Source organism: Dasypus novemcinctus, chromosome 24, assembly GCF_030445035.2.
Source record: "Dasypus novemcinctus isolate mDasNov1 chromosome 24, mDasNov1.1.hap2, whole genome shotgun sequence".
NCBI classification, from domain to species: Eukaryota; Metazoa; Chordata; class Mammalia; order Cingulata; family Dasypodidae; genus Dasypus; species Dasypus novemcinctus.
The window spans coordinates 12,191,719-12,217,401 of NC_080696.1; the positions used below are offsets into that span (position 1 = coordinate 12,191,719).

General features: G+C 37.5%; 1 protein-coding gene across 4 annotated transcripts in view; it reads right to left on the minus strand.

Moving 5' to 3' along the window:
- Window positions 1-25,683, minus strand: part of ESF1 (ESF1 nucleolar pre-rRNA processing protein homolog) — a 64,377-nt gene that overhangs the window by 16,091 nt on the left and 22,603 nt on the right. For all 4 annotated transcript variants that reach the window (XM_004475277.5, XM_012518303.4, XM_012518305.4 and 1 more), the window contains one exon: window positions 1,011-1,132. In XM_004475277.5, coding sequence (XP_004475334.2) covers window positions 1,011-1,132 — 122 coding nt within the window. The remainder of the gene's footprint in view (window positions 1-1,010; window positions 1,133-25,683) is intronic.

A 25,683-nucleotide genomic window follows, 5' to 3' on the forward strand; every position in this document is an offset into this window, starting at 1 on the left:
TTATAGGAAATTAATGTATACAGATACCTACATAATTAATAATGATTACAGACAAAAGTGCCTGATGAGACATAGTATTACAGACATTCTAAGCAGGAAATTACTTCTAGATTGGTTATCGGTGAAGAGAGGTAGCCTTAGCTCACTCATAATAGAGAAGTAGCAATAACTACCAATAAGCTTTGTGGGTTATCTTCTAAATTATCATTTAAAACAATTTACTTACTGGTTAATTAAAAAAGGATTTTTAATGATAAAATTGAACATAAACAAAAGTAGCAAAGTTAATATAATGAACCCCCCATTTCCACCACCCAATTTCAACAATTATCTTGTTGTATATATAACCCATTTCCCAAACCTGCTCGGCTATTTTAAAGCAAAGCTGTTGATTAAATTTTCTTTAATCGAATTTGAACCAACTGTCTACTAAATCAGTATACTCAAATTCAAAATTCAAGCCTATAAAATAAATAGATATGAACGACAATCTGGCTAATTAAAATTTTATCCTCAGGAATCTAAAACTTTTCAAAATCATTAGAACAAAAAAGTTCAGAATGGATAGTGTTAAATATAAATCTGGACCTAGTCCTAAACAATAGCTGTTTTGACATTAATATCCTTTTAAGGACAAGGGCTTCTCAGAAATTTTCTTCCAAACTATTATAATGGATTTAGTAACATGTTATTAACAAAGATATTACAGAACACTTATATATTTGCTCACATTTTTTAAAACTGGTTTACAGATCTAAACTATAGCTATATTAAAATATTCAATACCATGGCACATGACTAAAAATACAGAGTACGTTACAGTAGTTAAAGTGACTCTGGGCAGAAAATAGTTAACCTATTGGTTTCTCAGTCCCCTCTTAAAACTGGGATGCTAACAAGGCCTACTCTAGTGAGTGGCTACATCACGAGGTCATGGAAGCAGAGCACTTGGCACCTTCTGATATGTGGTTCGTGTTCAATAAATATTTGGTCATAATTATCGTTAATACCTTCTGTTTCTTTTTCAGTCTTTTTTTCTCCTTCTTCTTCTCTAAGAATTGTTCCCAAGGGGTCAGTTTATCCTTTCCTTCCAATTTGTTTTTGACCATCTCTTCTGCACTCTCTTTAAGACCTGAGGAAAACCCAAAGTTTATTTAAGAACATTATATCTTCATTCACTTAAAAACGTAATTTACACATATTTAGTAGAGTAACAAGATATAATGCAACACTAAGTATCTGTAATATCCCAAGGTCCGAGATCCATATAAGTAATTTGGGATCAACTTATACCAAAGCTATTTCCCAATAACAAACAATAAATAACCCCCAGCAATTTGATATGTGGTGAAGACACTAAAGAAAAATCTTACATTTAAAGGCTCAACTATTATTTCTCTATACTTGTTTTAAATCTCTAAGAAAAATTCTGGAATAAAATCTTCTTAGGATGTGACTGAATGGTTTCTCTGGTCTTTAGCACAGTTACCTCTACTTGCTCTGTCACTCAAGTGAGAGCCTGTATTCCCTGAGGACCATGGGTCACTAACACAAACTGATCAGTAAGGTGATCCCTGTAGAAATACCCCAGGAAGAAAGAATTCTCACAATCTCTCAGGTACTCTGCCAGACCACATCTCCAAGGTCAAAAGGACTACCAAGTTCAGATCCCACTTTGTATGATTTAGTGCTTTCAATGCTTTTATTTGCACTTATATTTCATTTCCAAAGGCCCTTGCTCCCACACTCTACAGTGTCTGACCCATGTTTCTTGGTGTCTTATGTAATAACCTGAGCAGGGCGAGAAGGTGGAGAAAATGCCCTGAGGCTGATCTATCAATCCACAAAGATCCTCAGCACTGCCAAAGTAAAGGAAATATGATTTTTGTGCTGTCCCTTTAATAATAAAGATGTTTATTTTATTTTGTAGTAGTTTTTGAAGGACAGGGTTGGGCCTGTCCTTCAAATGTTTAGATGATATAAAATTCCATTAAAATAATAAATGGAATAATTCGAAATGCTCTTTTTAAAAGAGCCAAGGGTAAACCCAGACCATCTTTCTAGATACACTTAAAGTTCTAATTGTTAATCCTAAGGATAACATAATTCCCATTCTTTTCTGATGAGTATACTGAGACTCAGAGACCTCTAACGATATGCATAAGAACATGCATTAAGAACAACTGGAGGGGAAACGGACTTTGGCCCAGTGGTTAGGGCGTCCGTCTACCATATGGGAGGTCCGCGGTTCAAACCCCGGGCCTCCTTGACCCGTGTGGAGCTGGCCATGCGCAGTGCTGATGCGCGCAAGGAGTGCCGTGCCACGCAAGGGTGTCCCCCACGTGGGGGAGCCCCACGCGCAAGGAGTGCGCCCGTGAGGAAAGCCGCCCAGCGTGAAAAGAAAGAGCAGCCTGCCGAGGAATGGCGCCGCCCACACTTCCCGTGCTGCTGACGACAACAGAAGCGGGTGCCGCTGACGACAACAGAAGCGGACAAAGAAACAAGACGCAGCAAACAGACACCAAGAACAGACAACCAGGGGAGGGGGGGAAATTAAATAAAATAAATAAATCTTTAAAAGAAAAAAAAAAAAAAGAACAACTGGAACATGAACTCCTGGTCGTCTCCATACTACTACCAGATGCATCTAAATATTGGTGTGACTTACAGAACAAAGAAGTGTACAGTACACAGAATAAAGTCTAAATGCTGAGGCTCAGGTTCTTTATGTGCAAAATGAGGTTGGTCAAGATCATGCAATTCCTTCCTCCCACGTGCACCTTATTTTTTTTTAAAGAAGAACCTCTTTTCCTTAAACAAAACATTTGGTGGAAGTCCAAATGTATAGAACAATTAAAAACAGTGCTGCCTGGATTACAGTGAGGATGGAGGGCCTTGAGCTCCCCAAAGACAGTTGAAACAGCTGAAACAGATGATCTCTAAGGCCCATTTTTTGGCTTTTAAGTCAAAACTTATAATCTCCAAATTTCTAGGACTTAGAAAAGTATTAAATTATATGCACACTCAAGGTTATGTAGATTTGTTTTTATGGCATACTGCCGGTAGGATCTCTGATTTATTGGATGCCAAATCAGAAACACAACTCTCAATTCAAAAAAATTTTTTTTTCTCCCCTCCCCAGCCCTGCTGGTTTTTGCTGTCTATGGCCACTCGCTGTATGATCTTCTTCTGTATCTATTTCTCTTTTTGTCTTCCCTTCTCATCTTTCTCTTCTAGGATCACTGGGGTTTGATCCTGCTCTGATAAGCAGGTCCCTTGTCAGATGTGCCACCTCAGCTCCTGGTCTCTCCTGTGCTTCACCCTGACTCTCCCCTTTGTCTCTTTTGTTGCATCATCTTGCTGCATGACTTATTTGCACAGGCACTTGGCTTGCCACACGGGTACTGGCCCACATGTGGGCATTCACGTGGACACTCTGCTCACCACACAGGCACTCAGCTCACCATATGGGCACTCAGCTTGCTGTGCAGGCACCCACATGGGCTCTTGGCCCGCTGTGTGGGCACTTGACTTGCCACATGAGCACTGGGCTCGCCATGTGGGCACTGGCTCACTGCGTAGACACGCTTTCTCTTCTTCTTTTTCACCAGGAGGCCCCAGGGATTGAACCTGGGTCCTCCCATATGGTAGGCGGAGTCCTTATCACTTGAGCCACATCTGCTTCCCTCAAAAATATTTGAGAAAAACAATCCATTTTACTAAACAGCTTTTAAGAGAAATGTGAACTGTGCAAAACCACAACCACACCTCTGACTTAATCAACAGTTTAAACGGCATCTAGGAAATATGAACTGGGATACTCATATTAATTTGACTTTCTGCATTTGGGAGAAATCAGCAAATCTTGATAAGATAAGCCGATTTCAAATAGCAAAATAAAACAATTTTTGTATTAAGCCTGCAGATCAACACATAATCAGTCTAATCTCAACTTCTAAATGCACAGTACCGCATTATTAGATATAATGTGTAGAATGATAATCTTTAAGGTATTCTACTATAATTTGCTCATACATTAAGATTTGCTTAATATATGAGAGATTTCTTTTTCAGCAAAAATTGTTCTCCAATTAATTTTGATCTTTGAAACAAAACTCTCCCTCTAGCTCAGCATGATGCTAACACAAGTTCTGTGCTGTTCTGTTTTAGGTGGGTGGGGTCCTTGTCTGCTGAGCCTTGATCTCTGTCAACTTCTACTCCATATATCAGAGTGAGTCTTGATCTTTTTTGGGGGACATGGATCCCTTGAGAACTACATGAAATTCCTTGAGAATTGGACGTTCCTCCTTGGAACAGTGTACAGAAAAACATGCATGTGATATGCAGGCAGTTTATGTCCTCCTTGGAACAGTGTTCAGAAAAACATGCATGCAATGTGCAGGGAGTTTATGGATACCTGATGCTCATCTCCCTACAAGGACCTGAGGGCCTCAGTCAAGAAATCTGTACAGGGTTGTAGAGATCTAGGGGAATGAGAACGGGTCAAAACTTATCACTACTGACACTCACAGGCTCTCGTCTACATCAGGGTTTCTCGGATTCGGCACTAATATCATTCTGGATCAGACTATCCTTTCTGAGGGGCTGACCTGTGCACTGTACGATGTTTAACAACATCTCTGGCCTCCACCCACTAGATGTCAGTAGCACTTGCCAGGCATAACAATCAAAAAATGTCTTCAGACATTGCCACATGTCCCCTTGGGCAACAAAAGCACCCTGGTTGATAACCACTCTTTTCAATTAATTTCTGAAAAGAAGTGGCTATTCATTATTTGTACCAAATAAATAAAATGGTATTCTATCTGGTACTTGATTATGTAATATCTTTTCTATTTCATAAGTTTTATCTGTGCATGCCTTTTCTTCCAACTATACCAAAAACAGTTTAAGGTCATCTTCTTTTGCATTCCATAATGTTCAGCATAGTGCTAAACACAAAGCGAGTACTTAATAAACACTTAATCGATCTATCTTGAAGGAGGGAGTCTTATTTCAAGCCAACTGTTTGATCTCTCATGTTTGCAACATATTCTCTCCAACAGAAAATGAATCAAAACTCTAGGCTCTAAATAAATGGCCTTTATCCCAAAGTGGTTCATGTGGTTTAAAAAAAAAAAAAGACCTACAGCTCTAGTATAATTCATGAAATTTATTCTCAGGAAATATTCTTTTTTTGGTATTTAGTTTGTTTACAACACTAAAGAAAGAGTATCTTCAGTTAAATACAGTTTTTAAGTTTTTGCCTGGCTCTCACTAAATACACCAAAATAGTAGAATGACAAACACACTGCAATGAATTAACACACCACCATAATAACTTAGAAAAGCTTTGTTCTCATTGTCATCATGAGGTCATTTAAATCTCTTGCCACAGATCATACTGTTTATGTTCTAAGTTCTTAAAAAATATGCCCATCCCAGAAGCCTCTTGGCATAGGCACAAGAACATTCTTCAGAGACAGTTTAGCCTCATTTGAGAGTAGCCACTATGTGACTGCAAAACAATTTCATTATAACTGTTTTTAGTTTTGTACAAATTTGTTTAAAAAATTTTAGTTGTATACCCAGGGATGGCTGAATTAATTAAAAACAACATCAATAATCCTAAAACTAAGGGGCAAAAACCCTTTCAAAGCCAACCGTGAACAAAGATGTTTCAATTATGACAAAATTAAGTGCCACTCATCCAGAATTATTTTGGCAGTGTGCACACTTATTAAAAAACCCATATATATATGGATTTTGAGAGGATATATATGTATATCCTCTCAAAATCCACTGAAACAATAATATACATACATTCCTTCTGACCTTACTCATTTGAAATATTTGAAAAATCCTCAAAGGGCAGGACATGAGTAACTTTAACTCATTAAGGTACTACGATTGGTTTTGTTTATAAAAACAAAATGCACATTTTAAGATTTCTGATACAGGCTGAGACTGGCCCTTTTTATTCAAATAAGGACTTAGAATCCATTGAGAATATTTATGAACACTTATGGCTCAGGCATTTTTTATGATTGTATGTTATAAATCAGGCGATGTAACATTCAACTCCAAAATTAGTTTTCAAAATGTAAATATCTACCACTTCCATCAAAACTCCCAACTTGAAATCTACTCTGGGGACAAGGTTTTTTAGGGGAAAAACCACCAGCCATGTCCAGGAGGAAAACTGAATTCAAAGGTACCCTTTCACAGCCAGCCAGTTATCTCCAGTGGTATATGGAGAGGGAAAGACACATTTATTCATAAAACTGAAGTCATAGAGATGCTTGGGCCTGTATGAATAATGGGGATTTTTGCCACAGTGCCATTTTTTTTTCTCTGTGGTAGGGTCAGATGATTATATACATACGGCATCCTTAAAACATATTGGATAAGCCAAATTATCATTTTTTTTTAAACGAGAAAGATGAAAAGTTGAACTGTTTAACACTACCTTGGTTCTAGATCTCATAAATTCTTGTTTAAACTTCTGTAAATCCCTCTTCCCCCAAAATCTGAAAGAGTATTCTGCTATTCTCTACCATTTATCATTGTTATATAATTATATAATTATTTCGGTGATTTAAAAATTTCCCCTTATTAGATGGCAAGTTCCAAGAAGGTAGACACTTATTTTTTTAAAAGATTTTTTATTTATTTCTAGAAGTTTATTAAGATACCTTATTTTTTCTCAAAATGGCAACTCTAGAGGCTAGTGAAGGGCCTGGCATATGGCATGCACCTATTAAACATCTGTGAAATAAAAGTACAAATGAACTAATAACTGAGCCAAATGTTTCCTAATTTTATGGACAGGGAACAATAATGCATTAAATTAAAAATAAAATAACAATCAGCCCTGAGGACACAGCACAAATCATCAATCAACCAGAGCTAACAAATTTGTGAATGTATTTAATACTGTTAGAATATTATTATGTCAACTATATAGAAACAACACAGACAGCTATCATAAGAATATTTAGGATAAGAGGGTATAGCTAAGCCTCTGAGATTTGGAACTGCTGCATATGTTAAAAACGAGAGTATATGGAACTGTATTTCCTGCATGATTCTTCTGTAAACCTAAAACTTTTCTAATAAAAAAAAATTAAAAGAAAAAAGTTAATTTTGCATCTTCCAAAACATTCAATGACATATCCATAGCAGACACCCCAATGTGTTGAATGAATATGTTAATATTTTTTGTTGATTGCCGAAAAGCTAATTCACTGGGTAGCAACTGTTTTACATTTGTCTTAAATTTGAGCTTATCACTCTCTACCTCCTCTAAACCTCCTTTTACTCGCCCTTGAAATGGTGCTTTCCCTTTGCCAGTGTATTCAGAACTAAGCTGTCCCTGCTTCTTAAAATCAAATGTTCTTAAAAAGCTGACTTCAAATATAAGACATTTGGGCCTCATTAGGGAGCTATTGTTTCATGTATTTGCCTGTGCTTTATTTAGATGTTTTCTTTGCCTTTCAAGTAGTTTGTAATCACAACGTACAAACATCAAGCTGTCCTAGCACTAAGAGCCTAAAATTCTGGCCAGGTCTGGTGAAGCCATCCTACTATTTAATATGGCAAAGAGGACTGAAGAACTACTTGTTCTACTGTTATTTTTACACATAATGCTACAAACAAGGTAGAAACTAAATGAAGACTTTTCACTGCATGGCTGAGATAAAAGGGACCTAAGGAGTTTGATTTCAGAGTCCAGTCAAAACAAGAAAGCTCAAAAAGAATGTTAGGTTAACAAAGAAACAGGGTTTTCCTTGGGATCACACACTAACCCACTACGGTTTAGTATGGCTCTTGGGTTTAAACTGGATGTTAGCCAAAGAGGCAGGAGGCAAAGCTTGGAAGCTTTATCATGGCTGAAGGCCCCAAAATCCATAAGGATACCCTCAGTGGGTGAGACCCCTACGCTCCACTCAGAGTACACATGACTACTGGGCTTTGGCTATGGGCAGAATAAGGGACATAAAAATAAATTTTTTCCCCAGAGAATGTATAATCATGAGTTCACAAATCCATGGGCTTATTATGGCTGGAATTCACACCACCTGTGTGGCCCCAAACATCCCAATCCAAAATTTTATTTTCAAGTGGTCTTGGATTGGAATTACCCTTTGGCACCAGGCAAATATTCTGTAAAAGAGGCACTTTTTACCCAGGCCCCTGAGAATTCCCACAGATAAAGAACCAAGGAATATGAGATCACATCAAAATTCACTAAATATAACATAAAAAGACAAACAACCCAAGTAAAGAATGGGCAAAGAACTTGAACAGCCATTTTTCCAAAGAAGATACAGAAATAGTCAAGAAGGACATGAAAAGATGCTCAATATCATTAACCATTAGGGAAATGCAAATCATAACCACAATGAGATACCACTTCACACTCACTAGGATGGCTATGATTTTTTAAAAAAGGAAAGTAGCAAGTGTTGACAAGTATGCAGAGAAATAAGAACTCCCTTTCTGCATTATAGGCAGGAGTGGAAAATGCTGCAGCCACTGTGGAAAAGAGTTTGGTGGTTCCTCAAAAAGTTAAACATATAACCACCATAAGACCCAAAAATCCTATTCCAGGTATAAAGCCCAAGGAATTGAAAGCACAGATTCAAACAGGTATTTATAAACCAAGTTCACACCAGCATAATTCACAGTAGTGAAAGAGTGGAAACAACCCAAGTGTTGATCAACAGATGAATGGATAAACAAAATGAGGTATATACATACAATGGAGTATTATTCCATAAAAAAGGATGACGTTCTGACACTTTCTGCTACTGGATGAACGGAAGATATGTTGAGTTCTAAGTCAGATGTAAAGGGACAGATATTTTGTGATTCCACTTATATGAAACTGGAAGATAGACTGTAAGCTTTACATCAATGTTAAATTTCTTCAAATTAATTACTATATTTAAGGTGATTACACAGGTGAATATCCTTGTTCTTAGGAAATCTATATGGACGTATTAAGAATTCAAGGAACATGCTATCTACAACCTATTTATAAATGTTTAAGAAAAAGACAGACATAGACAGATGGGTGGAGGGGTAGAACGATATGCAAATATACCAAAATGTTAAAAGTTGGTGGATTTGGATATGGGTTAGGGTATAATGGAGTTCTCTATATAGGTTTTGTATTATTTTTGCAACTGCCATGTGATTTTGAAATTATTTCAAAATAAAAGTTTAAGAAAATTTACTAAATAGACAAGCTACCATAAACCAGAATAAGCAGAAACAAAAGTTACAAGTCAGACCCACATAGAGTACAGATTTTGGAATTATCAGATATGGAATATAAAATGAGCATATTTAAAGAAATAAAAGAGGAAATTAAAAAACTCATACTACTAAAAGGGACAAGACAGATGTGAATGGGGGAAAAAATGTGACATTCCTGAAATAAAAAAAGTGTAACTGAAATTAAACAGGAGACTTGACAGAGGAGAAAAAAGAATTAATGGACTGAGAGAGAGAGAACTAAGGAAATTATCCAGATTCAAAGGTATGGAAAATATAAGGTTATGAGATAGAGTGAGAAAGTACCACACATATCAAATGGGACTTCCAGAGGAGAAAGAGAAAATAAGAAAAGGTAATATTTTAAGAGAAAATCGATAAGGATTTTTCAGGCAATGAAAATATTAATCTTTGGGATTCAGGGTCTCAATTAATTCCAAGGATTAAAACTAACAAGCAACAAACAGGCTAGATATAGTGAAGCTCTAAAACACTTTAAGCACATGATCTTAAAGAAGTCAAGGACAAAAGAAAGCACTGTGGCACAAAGTCGCCCTTTCCTAACAGGAATCAAGGTTGGGCCCTGGGTTTTAAGATTAAGGTAATTCTTTTTCAAATTACACCTGCTTCTTCACTTATAACTCTGTCAACAGGAATCAAGGGGAAGTCGAGGGAATTCAGTTTGCCTCTCCCCAGAAAGAAATTAACAAGGGGAATGGCTTGTTTCATCCATATCAAAAGCAGACTACTATCCCTCACTAATCCTCAACATTCACTGCGTTAGCTCCACAACCTGCCTTGAATCTACCAGGAATAATCTCATACTGCCTTTTATCTCTGTTCATTTTGATTACCATAAAAAGTCCCTTATCACCAGTTTTCCTCTAAATTTCCATAATCTAATTCCCAGAAGGTAATTGTATATCCACTCCTCTGCCTGCATATCCCTCCTTCTAGCTTTTGTAGTAGGCGATGGACACACTTACTAATAATTAAAAATAAATTTAAAAATTAAGAAAAAAGAGCCATGCTTGACCACTGATGAAAGAGTATCTTGATCCAAGGATTAGGATTATTCCAATTATGTGTACCAGAGCTATGTAAGAACTGAGGGATAAATTTAAGAAATGTGATTACATCATGTCTATTCTTCCAATGACACTATAAAAAAGAGTAAAAAGACAAAACACAATCTAGAAGGTATCTGCAAAACATATGACTGATAAAAGACCAATCTAGAATGTATTAAGAACTCCAATGAATCGGTAAGGCAAAGACAGATAATGTAACATAAAAAAATGGCCAAAAGGTATGAACAGGCATTTCACAGATGAACAAACAGGAAGAAATGCTCTTCCTCATTAGTATTTAGGTAAATGCCTCAGAAATCCTTTAAAAACCTAAATCTGGTCATGTCAAACATTTCTGTTTCCCTAAAGTCTATCCTGAGGACTAAAAAACTTTGTGATTTGGCTATCACTCTGACCTTACCTACTTCCCTTCTCTTCCCAGCTCATTGAGCTCCGGCCACATTTGCCTCATTACTCCTGGACACATCAAAAATATTGCCCCTCAGGGTCTCTGCATTTGTTGTTTCCTCTGCCTGAAATGTTCTTTCTCAGGATAACACAAGACACGCACCATCATTGCCATTATGTCTTTGTTTAAATGTCAAATGTCAACTTCTAATGAATCCTTCCCCAACTATCCTATTTAAAATGCTATCTACTCCCACTTCTGAACTGAAATTCTTTTTTTTTCTCTAAAGATTTATTTATTTCTCCCCCTTCCCTTCCTCCTGCCCTGCTGTTTTTTTGCTGTCTGTGGGACTCAAACCTGGACACCTCTGACGTGTATGGAGGTTCCCAGTCAATTGCTTCACCTCAGTTCCTGGTCTCTGCTGTGCTTCACCTAGGCTCTCCCCTTGTCTCTCTTTTGATGCGTCATCATCTTGCTGCGTGACTCACTTGCGCAGGCACTGGCTTACCACGCCGGCACTCGCGCAGGCGCTTGTGCAGGCACTGGGTCACCACGCAGGCACACGCGCTGGCACTGGCGTGCCATGCAGGCATGCTTTCTCGTTTTCTTTTTCACTAGAAGGACCCAGGGATTGAACTCAGGTCCTCCCATATAGTAGGCAGAAGCTCTATCACTTGAGCCACATCCGCTTCCCTGAACTGAACGTCTTACCTTCCATCTCAGCATTGTGCTCCTTCCCCCATAGTATGTGATCACCATTTGACAAAGCATATATTTTACCTATTTGTTTACTAACTCCTTCCCACTACCTTACCCCAAAATGCACACATACAGTAGAATGCAGGGCCTCATAAAGGCCTGGACTTGTTTATATTGTTCATCTCCAGGGACGAGAACAGAGACTTGCACACTTTATGAACTCAATAAATATTTAAGAACATGTAAATTAAAACCATAATTATATTCGACTACTTCTACAGTCAATTAGCAAAACCAACAAAGCCTGACAATATCAAGTAATGGTAGGATGAAGTATTCACACTATGGGTAAGAATATAAAATGGTAAAAGAACTTGGGAAAACAATGTAGCAAGACCTAGTAAAGGTAATAATGAGCATGCACTACAACAAAGAAATTCTATATATATCCAGGAAATGCCATTTATTCCTAGGTGACCACTCCAAGAACATTCACAAAGATATTTTATAATAGCAATAAACTACAATAGCCAGGCAACAAAATGGATACACTCTGATATATCTGTCCAATGGAATTCCATGGATCAATGAAAATGAATAGCCCATAGCCACATCTATGGACACAGATATAGAACTCTCAAACAAAATGTTAATAGCGAAAGGCAAGTTACAGAAGAATACATACAAGATGCTTTTATAAAGTTCAGCAAAATTAAATACATACTGTCTGTGGATACACGCATGTGTAGTAAAACTATACAGAAATAAAGGGAATTTATACAAAATGTAGTTTCCTAAATTCCTCTGTTAAGGTATGTAATTGGGGACTCTCACAGGGAACTACAGACATAGGTAATGTTCTTTCTTAAGCTGGGTACACAGGTGCTCATTTTATTAATTTCTTTAAACTGTGTATATTCATTGTGTTTATCTTTTCTTTGACTTTTTTCCACAATAAAACATGAATTAAAAAAAGGAAGTAGATGACAAATTGTACTAGGGTTGGCTTTCACTGCCTTTTGTCATTTAAAACAAAGTAACTGCTAAAATAGGAACTGAAACCCAGATTTTTTTTACTGCAAACCTCTATGCTCCTTCTGCGATCACAGTAGGCTGAGAGTAGACTACTTCAAATTTCATTATAAGCAGATCCCCCAATCCATATATTTATTTCAAAAACCCCCTGTAAACTGGTGACTTGAAACTCTGGAGTGGTCTAATTGTTTTCCTCCCTGGAAGAGTTTTGGACCACAAAAGCTGTTAATATATAAAGATATTCTGAGGATGGGGTTCCAACCAAAATGGCATTTCTAGGGCAATTTGAAAAAAAACAAAAAACTTCCCTGTTACAAAAATAAGAGGAAAATGAAAAACACTTAAACCTCCCTAGCATTTCAATATTTAACAATCTTTACAACAGTTAGTTACACCTAATTCAAGCTAGAAATTTTTTGCTGTAATCTAAATATTTTTTCCACACTTACTGGGGTTAGTTTATATATGTTACTCATACATTCGCATTATTTCTATTAAGATTTTCAAAATAACTATTACAAAAGCAGTGTTTTCCCAAACTTTTCCCCATCATGGTAGACAGAGAAAATGGTAACATTTATGCAGTACACTGGAGTAAATGGAGGTGGCAATAGAGAAGGAAATCAGCCGGGTCTCTGGTTGGCCCAAGGGCTAAACGGATCAATATTTCAGTATTCCATAATCCACTGGTAGAATATCAGCTGCAAATCTCTGAAACAGAGTATCACTCAAGGCTTAACCTTTCAATTTTTCTAATATTTTTAAATAAACCTCAAGTCTATTTTATTGGTAATGTCCTCTATGCAACATAAAAAAAAAAAATGGAATGAGAGTAATGTAGAATGAAAGTAACATTAAAACTTGAATATTTCCATTGCTAATCTTATAAGCAAGCACTGTTTCTGTTTCTATTCTGATGCATTCTCTGGAGACAGAATCTACTAAAGAAATCTATGATAGGTGAAGCATTCTTTGGGCCCAAAAAGATACCAGAATCTCAGAATACCAATTAATAAAATGCACACCTAAAAGTTGGCAATGTCTAACAGCAAATATTTAAAAGACACCCCCTCCATGCCTTTTTTTTTTTCCCTAACCTTCAGAACTCGGATAAAGGCAGGCTTCTAAGACATTTTCCCCAAGACACATGACCATGGCTGCAGACCAAAATGCCTGTAAGTTAAGTAGTCTGTGAGAGCACAGTCATTCTCAAGTAAAATGTACTCTTCTGGATCAAAATTATGCGTCCAAATAACTTTTTTTTTTAAAAAATTAATCTCTCTGTACTTTTATATAAAGGAGTGATAGGAACGTAAAATGAAATATATTTTATGACAATCTAATCTGACAATGTGTAGGAAAAGTTTAGTTAAATCTTATGCAGACAGACTTGTCTAATTAGTGCAAGCCAGTTCTCAGGAAAGCATATACCTTACCTTCAAAGCACATGCTTCAATTTACTAGTAAGGCACATTATTCCAAACATGCAAGAGGACTCACCCAAGTCAGATTTCTGGCACTCATCTTTTGGTACACTTAGGATCCAATATTTAAGTTTAAGCCAAATAATTTTACAGATAAAGTTTTCCCTGTCACTGAATGAGTGGTTTGAGCTAAGGATATATCTCACTGAGCTTATCCTCCACCCACCTTCAAAGAAGACTGAAGTAAGGAAGTAAATTACCTCCACACTCTTTCCTAAATAGGTTATACCAGGCAAACATTGTCAATGTGTGAGAAATAATACAGGGCACCTTTCCAAGTGTAATCAGCAGGTTCAGCACGCCTAACCCCCGAACAAGCCATGCCTGGACCTCAAAGCTAAAAGCTATCATTGCATTTTAATCAACGATCCACTGTCTATTAATAGTCTAAAAGAACAGTACTGAGAAAGGCTGGCAAAATTTTCAGCATACAGGAATATGGCATTATATCAAACCAAAGACTTACAGAAAAAGTACTTATGCCCTATCCCTTATGTGGCTTCAAAATCTGAACCTACTGTAGAAACTAGATTTTGCTTTGTGTACAATTATCAGTACCAGAAATTAACAGAACCGTTTCAAAAAAATATACTCAGTAAGAGACATGAAGATGTTCCACTCTAAGGATTTTACTCCTAAGAAAATTCAATGAAGTTATGATGTTATCCATAATAGCAAAACATTTAGAAAGAACATAAACCGGGAAGCAGATGGGGCTCAAGTGATAAGGCTTCCGCCTACCACATGGGAGGACCCAGATTCCATCCCTGGGGCCTCCTGGTGAAAAAGAAGAAGAGAAAGTGTGTCTGCACAGCGAGCCAGTGCCCACACGGCGAGCCAAGCACCTGCACAGTGAGCTGAGTGCCCATGCCAGTGCCCGCGTGGTGAGTCGAGTGCTCATGTGGTGAGCTGAGTGGCCACGCAAGTGCCCGCATGGCAAGCTGACTGCCCACATGGTGAGCCAGTGCCCGCACAAGTAAGTCAGGTAGCAAGATGATGATACAACAAAAGAGAGATGAAGGGGAGAGTCAGGGTGAAGTACAGCAGAGACCAGAAACTGAGATGGCGCAATTGACAGGGAACCTCTCTACACATCAGAGGTTCCCGGGATCAAATCCTGGTGAATCCTAGAGGAGAAACACAAGAAGAGAAGACAAAAAGAGAAACAGATACATAAGATCACACAGCAAATACAGACAGACAGCAAAAAGAGCAGAGCAGGGGAGGGGGAAGAGAAGGGAAAAAAGAAAGAACATAAACTACAACATCAGCGGACTGGTTCATAACTCAGAAGTCAGAAACACAATGGACTATAGTGCAGGCATTATGATTATAAGGATTATTTAGAAACATGACCAAAAAAGCAGAATGCAAAATGGGGGTATAATATGATCAACTGTGTACTTGTAGAAGACAATATGTAAAACAAATGTGTTACGGCATAAGTTTATTATGGGTTATATGACTTCCAATTTTAAAGAAGGCAACAAAAATGAAACTGTTGAAAATAAGTAGTCGGAGTGAATTCTGTTAAAATCACATATGGAACATGTGTGAAGAAAAACGATAGCTTGCTGGCCGGGCAGTTAATAAATAGAATGATGTGGGACAACCACAGATAGAATAGGCAAAAGTTATGCTTTAAAAGACCAAAGAATTCACAACTTCAAACAAATTGACATAGTTGTGGGCTGTGGGAAAACAAAACGTGCAACAAGCAGAAATGAAGGAAGGTCTCTCTTCTTGAAGTGACTTCAGGCAGAATGTAAGGCAAAGTCAGAAAAAGCCCTATGGTCTGGAAATAGCGGCCACAGATGCAGACAGTACAAGGGAGTGAAGCACGTACAGAGAGGGAAGGAAGACATTAACAGAATCATCCTTCATGCTTGCAACCAGAGGCCCTTTTTGATTTACATATTTAATTGGGATTGTATGGGGATTTAAAAAAATAGCCCAATTAACAGGAAACTTCATAAGGTTTGGGAATTTTAGCACTTTCTGCAACTGTTAGTATAAAAATATCTTTAGTGTTTGCTTCTTGAAAAATCTCTTGCTATTATTAAATCTTCATATTATTAAGGGAGCAACTAATCTTTAAAACAACCCAGGAAACACTGAGAAATTTATTAGCAATTATATGGAGAAAATGTACTAGCAATGGTTTTAGATAATCCTAAAAAAACTTTTTATTACACATTCCACAAATGATTCAAATGTTTATTGCACAGTATGAAGTTCTAGCATATTACCTTACAAAGTCCTTCCAGAAGGAGCATGCATCTAAGTTTTACAATCCTAGCCACATACTAGTTGGGTGACTCTGTACAAGTTATGACAGTGCACTATGACCTTAGCTTCCTCCTCCATCACAACACTCTCCACGACCATGGCAACCACAGTCTTACAAGGCTGCAGTGGAGATGGAAAGAGATAACAAATATAAGATACTTAGAACAATGTCACACACGGGAGATAATAAGAAACGATGGATACTGGAATTCAGTATCTTAGCCATATTTCAACTAAAAGATTAACAAGGCTGGGAAGCGAATTTGGCCCAATGGATAGGGCCTACCACATGGGAGGTCTGAGGTTCAAACCCTGGGCCTTCCTGACCCATGTGGAGCTGGCCAACGCGCAGTGGTGATGTGCCAAGGAGTACCCTGCCACAAAGGGGTGCCACGTACAGGAACCCCATGTGCAAAGAGTGCACCCCATAAGGAGAGCTGCCCAGCGTGAAAAAAGTAGCAGCCTGCCCAGGAATGGCACCATACACGTGGAGCTCTGACGCAAAAAAAAGACACAGATTTCCGGTGCCGCTGACAAGAATACAGGCGGACACAGAAGAACATGCAGCAAATGGACACAGACAGCAGACAACTGCAGGGTGGGTAAGGAGGGGGAGAAATATATAAAAAATAAATCTTAAAAAAAAAAAAGGATTAACAAGGAAAGCGAGGAAGGATGGAGTGGATGAAAAGGGGAAGACAAAGGTTCTTTGATGCCACATTGCTGCACTAAAACAGGTAAAAGACTCAGGAAATCTTCCCTGTTTTTGTCCAGTTCTGTCCCAAGACTGTCTGCTCCTTTCCTTCAATAGCCTAGGGTTTCTCTAGCATGATTAGGCCCTCCTTGCCATGCCCAGGATCCTATACACAAACACACATATACATACATTTATTTTTGTAATTTAAATGACAGAATTAAGGATGAATTTCAAGGTCCTCTTAGGCTTAAAAATTCGGTAGTACCAAATCAGTAGAACAAAGTAAAACAATAAAGTTTTAAATGCTTTATCCAGTCGTTCTAATTCTGAAAGTTAACTCCTTATATCCTAATTAGCTCACACAACAAAGGCTAAATGATCCTTCAACAGAGATGAAAATGGGCATTTAAAATCCCTCGAAAGAGATAAAAATGGCATTTAAATACTAAGAGTGGTTGGCCCAGTATATTTTTGCCTACAAATTCTTTCATAAAAGCAACCAATCAACCCATCAATCCTACTTAGCTGCACATATAAAAATATATGCTTTTTGCCAAAAAGTTTAAAATCAAAAAAGGAACAAAGAAGCAAAAGTTTCTTCATTCCCCTCTCACTTCCAAATCTATCACCCTCAGAAATATTTACTCTGATCAGGTATGCAGATAACACCCCTCAAACTATTTCTCCAATGCATAAGCAAAAACTTAAATATACTTATGCAATAATGGGAGTCGTACCACACATATTAGTTGAAATTTTCCTTTTATGGAACAATGGACATTTACGTTGTTTCCAGGTTTCAATATAAGCCATGGTGCTGCAATGGATATCCTTGTACAGCAAAGTCAGGCAGATAAACTGGTGTGTGTGTGTGTGTGTGTGTGTGTGATAATCCACAAGGGTTTTCAGCCATCTCTGGAAATGGAGAAATAGAGAAAAGTTTAATCTCTATCATAACACTCAGGGACAAAAGTGTATAGGTTTGGACGGGGCAGTATGCTATCTGCTTGAAGCAGGGTAGGTACAGTAAACTACCAGGCTTCTGGTGGAGCTAGAGTGGGACTGCTTAGGGCAACAGAGGAGACGCTATGACCGGCCACTGGTGGTCCTCATTCTTTGTTCTTCCATAATGCAGCAATAAACTTTCAACAGTTATTTAAAAAATAACAGCTGGAAGGGATGCCAGACTACTAGCCTACTTTGAATACCCACATGTCTTGCTCTGGCTGTGGACTGATTTCTAGAGTGAACCACTGAAACAAAGAGTATGGGTATTTACAATTTTGATAATGACTACCAAAGTATCAATGAAAAAGGCATTCTCACCAAGAGCATATGAGAGGATTTACCCATCCGTTTTTAATATGCTAACAATCTTTCACATTTTCAGTAACTTCAGTGATAGTAGACAATTGTATCATTATCTTACTTGAATTTTTTCTTCTGTAAACTGTCTATATATCAGTTGCCTATTTTTCTGATTGTTTTTCTTTTGTTCATTTCAGGAGGGCTTTATATAACATAGATATCACATATACCTCTGTATAATGATATAATCTATAGTTTGTTATGAACATTACAAATGTTTTCAGAAGAAAATATGATAATATAGAGCCTCAATTCTATGAGTCTTAGTTTGAGATTTTACTTTTAAAACAGAAGATGTTTCAAATGAGTCATCATGTCTATGAAAAATAAAAATTTCTAAGTCAACTGCATCATTACCGTTATGGTTAAAGTAATTTTTATTCTTAGCGCATAGTTATATCCAATAAAAACATTCTATAAAATTATTTCTTAAAGAGGACAACTTTTAAGACCATAGGTACTTTTAAGAAAAATGACAAAACCATACTCTTTTCAGTATAAAATACAACAATCCACTTACGGAAAAAAAATACATTTGTCCTGACACCAGCTGCAAAATTACTAACATAACCTAAAATTAAAACGAAGTCTAATTAAGTTCTCTTTTCAATAAGGACAATATCATTGGTAAAATACAAAAAAGACTTCAGAGGTTTAAACGTGTTAAAATTTGGTTCACTATACTTAGAACATTAAAAATTATGGAATAAATGCAACCTACCTTATAATTTTATTTCACTATGATGAATGCAAAAGACTGACCCATGCAATTAACTTCCTGTCATATAACAAATATTTTGGGGTAGGCTTACAGACTGTACCTAAATGGACGAACAAACTCACACTGAACATTCTGACATCTATAACCAAGTCCCAATTACAAGAATACATGTTCAGCTCTCTCCAATTTGGGGCTTTGGTATAGTCCCACTCTAGTCAGCAATGAAAAGAATAAACCCTCTGCCACATTTCAGGCTCCAGTTCTCTGCCATGAGAGATTTAGAAATGACAAACAGAAGGAGGACCCCATTTTGCTATTTCCCTGTAGGATATATCCTGCTAAAATACATAAGCCTTTCTATGTTGAGTTGACAAAAACTAAATGGAAAAATTACTCTCTGGTATGAAATAATAAATCTCAATGAGCTACAGTTGTCTGCTTTTGCTATTATTATTCATATTAGTTAGAATTTAGTTTGGCCACAATAAACCAATTCTATGAAAAGTCTAAAAAAAATTACTTAAAAAATCAAAATGTTATCTTTAAATTTTAAATATAAATTTATTTTCTATTAACTTCACTTTATACTCCCTAAGAAGTACAAATAGAAAGCAAAATAGCTGTGATATTAAATTTTAAACAGTAAGAAGAATAATATGGATGGTTGCTCATGTGTACACAGTAATACAAATTTTCTGAAAGACTGTAAAATAGCAAAAGTATTCAATTGAGCTAGCTACAATAAATTGTTTTAAACAAAGGCTCTGCAGAAAAACAGTAGAACTATTCAAACAAAAAATTCCTTTTTCTTAATATATAAACTCCAACTGAGTGCATTCAAATTGACTTGAATTATTAGATTTATTTTAAACAATTATGATATCTGTGTCCTGCTCTGCCTAATACACAAAGATTAATTTTGAATTTGGGCAGTCAAAATATGGCCAGAATATGACTGCAAATTCTTTTAGCTTATTTTCAGTTCAGGTTTTCCACTTTTCTTCTCTCGCTCAACTCAAAATCTTAAACATCTGGTTATTTAAAAAGTTCTGACCAAAAGAACATTTTTGTGAATATATTTCAAATAATGGATACACTGGCAATAAAAAGAACCAGAGTATATAGCCAAAAAGTAAATAGTGAACAGGTTTTGAGATGTCTGAAAATTAAAAAGTCTGAAAACGGGCTGCCTAGCAAAGTGAATGCCCAACTGATTCAAAAACATTTTATCTCTGAATAAAAATGAATAACACAACGGCTGTATATACATGTCACTGATATCTCAGTGTTTAAGCTTCCCAACAGAACACTGGAGAGAGAAATGATATTAAATGAAGTACATAATCATAATCCAACTCCAAGAACAAAAAATTTTCAAGGGTAAAGGTAGTGGAAAAACGGAAAGAACAAAGTTAAAAGAGCACATACCAACACAGATATAGGACACAATTGCAAAGAATGGAGGAAAGAGCAAAGGAGAGCTGCACCCCAACCCCATGCCCCCAACAGTGGGGTCAACTGGAGAGACTCCTCTTTGTGGATGACTCCCTTCTCCTCTAGCTCCCATGCCTCCATTGCAAGCTCAAGGCAGTCCCAGAGCTCTGTGTGTGTCTGACAGGACCTTCCCAGGGCACTCATTGCCTCACCATTACTACAGCTTTAATGCCATCAATGCTAACCTCATCATGCCCCTTACTCCAATTTGTCTGCCAATACAAGAAGTCTACAACTTCCACATCATCCCATCTCCCAAAACAGTGCTGAACATTACCACCTCCCACCGTTTAATTCCTGAAATCCCCCTACTGTGCCCCGTTCCCATGGTCAGTCATTAACAAAATCCCCATTGTCCACTGAAACCTGGTTCTTCTCTGAGGACACTGCTTTTCTTGTACACCTGTCAGGTGGTGAATATTTCTGTCCCATATGCCTGTGCTTGTTGTTACTTGCTACCAACTCCGGTCCACTGGCTGGCCCTCCTACCCAAAGCCCCCAAGTTTGCTATTAGGTGATCAGACGACCCCACCTACTACTCTTGCTTACTACAGCTATCTATTGACTGTAGCTGCTCCTCTCGTGTCCTGAAGACTTTAGCTCCTGGCTCATTGCCTCTGCTACTCCTTTTATGATTCTTGGTGCTTTTGATATCCACATGGATGACCCTTCCAATACCCTGGACCTTAAAGGTTCACTGACCTCATTTCCTCCTATGGTCTTCACTCCAGCCCATCTCAGAAACTTACTCCCAAGGTCATAAACCCAGATCTTGTCACTATCAGTAATTGCAATCCCACCATAATCTTCACCATAATCTTAATTTCAAGTGTGTTACTCTTCAACCATCAGCTCCACTCTTTCCATTTTACTCTCTCTAGGTCTCCAAAGGCTGCAACTCTTTTGTCTCATAGAAACCTAAAATACAATGAACCTCTCACCTTTTCACCAACTAGCTAGTATATGTAGAAGGAATGACAGAAGTAGAACATAACCATTTTGTGAAAAGCAACAAACAAGGATCATCAATGAAAGCTAAAACCACCAGGTAAAATGTTGGGGAACAGGATATTCAGGATATTCACGCAGTACTATCCCACAAATTACTTACCAATTATAAAGAAAATGTGCCTTTACAATGGAGAAGAAAGGCAGACACCATCTTAACTGAGTGAGCAAGGTTAAGAGGACAAATAATGGGACAAACTGACATTATGTATCTCCTGATGTAAGACAACTGGCAGTATACATCATTTGTGGAGAATTCTTCCCCAGATCTTTTAACCTGAATTGTGAGGAAACACTCAGACAAATTCAGATTGTGGGAACATTCTATTGGCCTAGTGTTGCAGACACTTAAAAAATGACTGGATCCAGGATTGGGAAAGAACATGACTGGAACAACTGAGATATTTGACTAATATTGTATTAATATTAAATTTTTCTAGTGTATAACAGCATTGTACTTATATAGAAGAATGACTTTGTTTTTGGAAGTTATATGTTTAAGTAGTTTTTAGGGATGAAGTGTCATCCCTAAAAGTACCCGTAACTTTCAAATAGTCAAATATTTTAGAAAAATAAGTTATCTCTACTTGCTGTCTCCAATTTGTTTTCTTCACTTCCTCTTGAACCCACACCAGGTCACTTTTGTCTCCCACCATTTCATCAGAACCTTTCAAGATCACTGACGACCTCCACACTGGTAAATTTCATGGTCATTCTTAGTCCAAATTTTATTGACCCGTCTTCTCACTGAAATACTTTATCTGGCTGCCTGGGTAGCCATTCCCTTGAATTTCTATCTTCTTCCCTGGTAGCTTCTTTCCAGCTGTGCTTAGAAAGTCCCTCCTCACCTCTTTTATCTTTAAATGCTGGGGTGCTCTAAGGATCACTTTACTTTTCATTCACTTGCTGTTCTATCTACTTTTACAATGGCAATTCCCAAGTTTTTATCTTCAGATCTGAACTCGACTTATATCCATAACTGACTCCTTGACATGTCTATTTAGGTATCTAATAGGCATCTTTTTTTTTTAAAGTCTTGTTGCTGAGTTTATTGGTCACTTTTTTTTTGAATATTTAATTAATTAATTAATTAATTAATTTCTCCCCCTGTTCCCCCCTGGTTGTCTGTTCTCTGTGTCTATTTACTATGTCTTCTTTGTCCGATTCTGTTGTCAGTGGCGCAGGAATGTGTGTTTCTTTTTGTTGCGTCATCTTGTTGTGTCAGCTCTCCCTGTGTGTGGCACCATTCCTGGGCAGGCTGCACTTTTCTTTCGCGCTGGACGGCTCTCCTTACGGGGCACACTCCTTGCGTGTGGGGCTCCCCTACGTGGGAGATGCCCCTGCATGGCAGGGCACTTCTTGCGTGCATCAGCACTGTGCATGGGCCAGCTCCACACGGGTCAAGGAGGCCTGGGGTTTGAACCGCGGACCTCCCATGTGGTAGACGGACGCCCTAACCACTGGGCCAAGTCCGCCACCTGCTTTTTTTTTTTTTTTTAAAGATTTATTTATTTCTCTCCCTCCCCCCCACACCCCGGTTGTCTGTTTTCTGTGTCTATTTGCTGCATCTTCTTTGCTTCTGTTGTTGTCAGCGGCACAGGAATGTGTGTTTCTTTTGTTGCGTCATCTTGTTGTGTCAGCTCTCCCTGTGTGTGGCACCATTCCTGGGCAGGCTGCACTTTTTTTTTGCCCTGGGCGGCTCTCCTTACGGGGCACACTCCTTGCGCGTGGGGCTCCCATACACAGGGACACCCCTGCGTGGCATGGCACTCCTTGCGCACATCAGCAAACCCCATGTGGGCCACACAGGGTTTGAACCGCAGACCTCTCATGTGGTAGACGGACGCCCTAACCACTGGGCCAAGTCCGCCGCCTCTAATAGGCATCTTAAACTCAACATGTCCAAAAGAGAAATCCTGATCTTTTTTGCAAACCTGTTATACCCACAATCTCCATTAACTCAGGATTACTGCAGTAGCCCTTGACTGGTCTCTCTGATTCTGTCCTTGCTGCCCCTTTAATCTATTCCCAATACTGTTAAAACAAAAGTCAGATCTTAGCTCAAAACCACTACTTAGCTCAAAACCCTCCAGTGGCTTCTTGGCTTACTCACAGAAATTGTTCACATCCTTAATAACGGCCTACAAAACCTTTATTATCTAGCCCCACATTATTTCTTTAACTTCAAATAACAGTCTGTCCTGCACTCACTGCATTCCAGTCCCACTGTTGTCCTTGCTATTCCTCAAGCACAGTAAACTCCAGCTTCAAGGCCACTCACTTGCTATTTTCTCTGCTTGTATGCTCTTCCTCCAGATATCTGCGTGGCTCATTCTGATCTCTAATTCCTTTAGTCTCTTCTTAAATATTTTTCTTATTTGTCATCTATCTTCCCCTCACCAGAATATAAGATCGCTGAGGTCAGAGTTTTGTATGTTTTGTTTTTATGGTGCCCAGACTACTCTCTGGCATACAGGAGGTGCTTAATAAGTATTTGATACATTAATGAAGGAAAGATGGGGCATGTTGAGTAGCATAAGAGAGATGAGAGATCCTTTCACACACATGTCTATTAAACCAGGGATAACTAAGAATCAGAGGACTTGGATCTCTTTTAGGATTATAAATAAAGGAACATAGTATGATTGATTCATATTCTGGAAGGAATTTCATAAATGTTACTTCTACTGAGCTTCTATCATCTACAAAAATGTATTATAAATATACAAATACAAGGAAGGTTAATATATAAATATATAATATATAAATATATAAATATACAAATAAAAGGTTAATATATAAAAAATAAAAATAATTATACTTTGTTCATATGTGTATTACAAATTCCCTAATGAGGTATATTCACTGATGAAGGTCCAATATGCCATTCACATGCTGTCACCTTATCTAATCATCAGAATGAGTCAGACAGAATATCTTTGTGGCAGCACACTAAGAGTAAGCTTTACTCCACACTCATTGAAGTAAAGAATTATACTTTCTAAAAAAAATTTGTAATTCAAGATTTTTACTTATCTATTATGCTAATAAGGCCGTGATATCACATTTCCATAGGGAATTAAAATACCAATAAAAAGTTCCCTTGATTGTTACAACCATGTATCTGTTATTTGCCTCCCTTAATACTTTACCCTTAGGAAATTAAACTCTTGATGTTACTATATTGTATAACCCAATGTAAAAAAGACAGAGAGTTTAAGTAGTCTGAAGTAGAATTCCTTTTAAACCAAAACAAACCATACTCCAACAAGTGTTAGTGATTAAGAGTACTCATTTTCCTGAAGAACTCAATATTTGGAAATTCAAGCCACAGAAAAAACAATGAACGATACAGTAAAATCTTATACTGACTCTCTGTGGTTTACTGAAGTATAACATCACAAAGGTCCTGAGGTTCAAGATATTTGTTAATGGGGACAAATGTTTCTTAAACACAAATTCAGGGAGTGGATGTAGCTCAAGCGGTTGAAGGCCTGCTTCCCATGTATGAGGTCCTGGGTTTGATCCCTGGTACCTCCTAAAAACAAAACAAATGAAAAAGCCAACTCTCATTGGGGAGCAGATGTAGCTTGGTGGTTGAGCACTTCCTATATACAAGGCTCTGGGTTTAATCCCCTGTATGTTAAAAAACAACAACAACAACAACACATAAATCCACCAAAATACACATGAATAGTACTTTGTGCTTTACAAGGCAGCTTTATAACTATCTCAAATTAAGCAAGAAAGACTTATTATTCACACTTTCCAAATGAGTGAATTGAGGTTCAGAAAGAGAAGCTCATTTATCTTCTATAAAATATCTAGCATGTGAAAGATGCTGGGCATGTGGTATGTGGAAACTCTGAACTTTCTGTGCAAGTTTTCAATTTCAAAATTGCTCTTAAAATGATCTATTTTTAAAAAATACGATGGTTAAGGACTAACTGGTACAACCCGTTTGCAAAGCAATCTGGCAACAGTCTCAAGAGTTACAAAAAAGTGTTCATACCCTTTCCTAGTAATTCCACTTCAGAGAAACTATCATAAGAGGAATAATTCAAAATATGGAAAATGCTATAGATTATTTACAACATCGTAGATGCTTGGCATCTACAGATTTAACA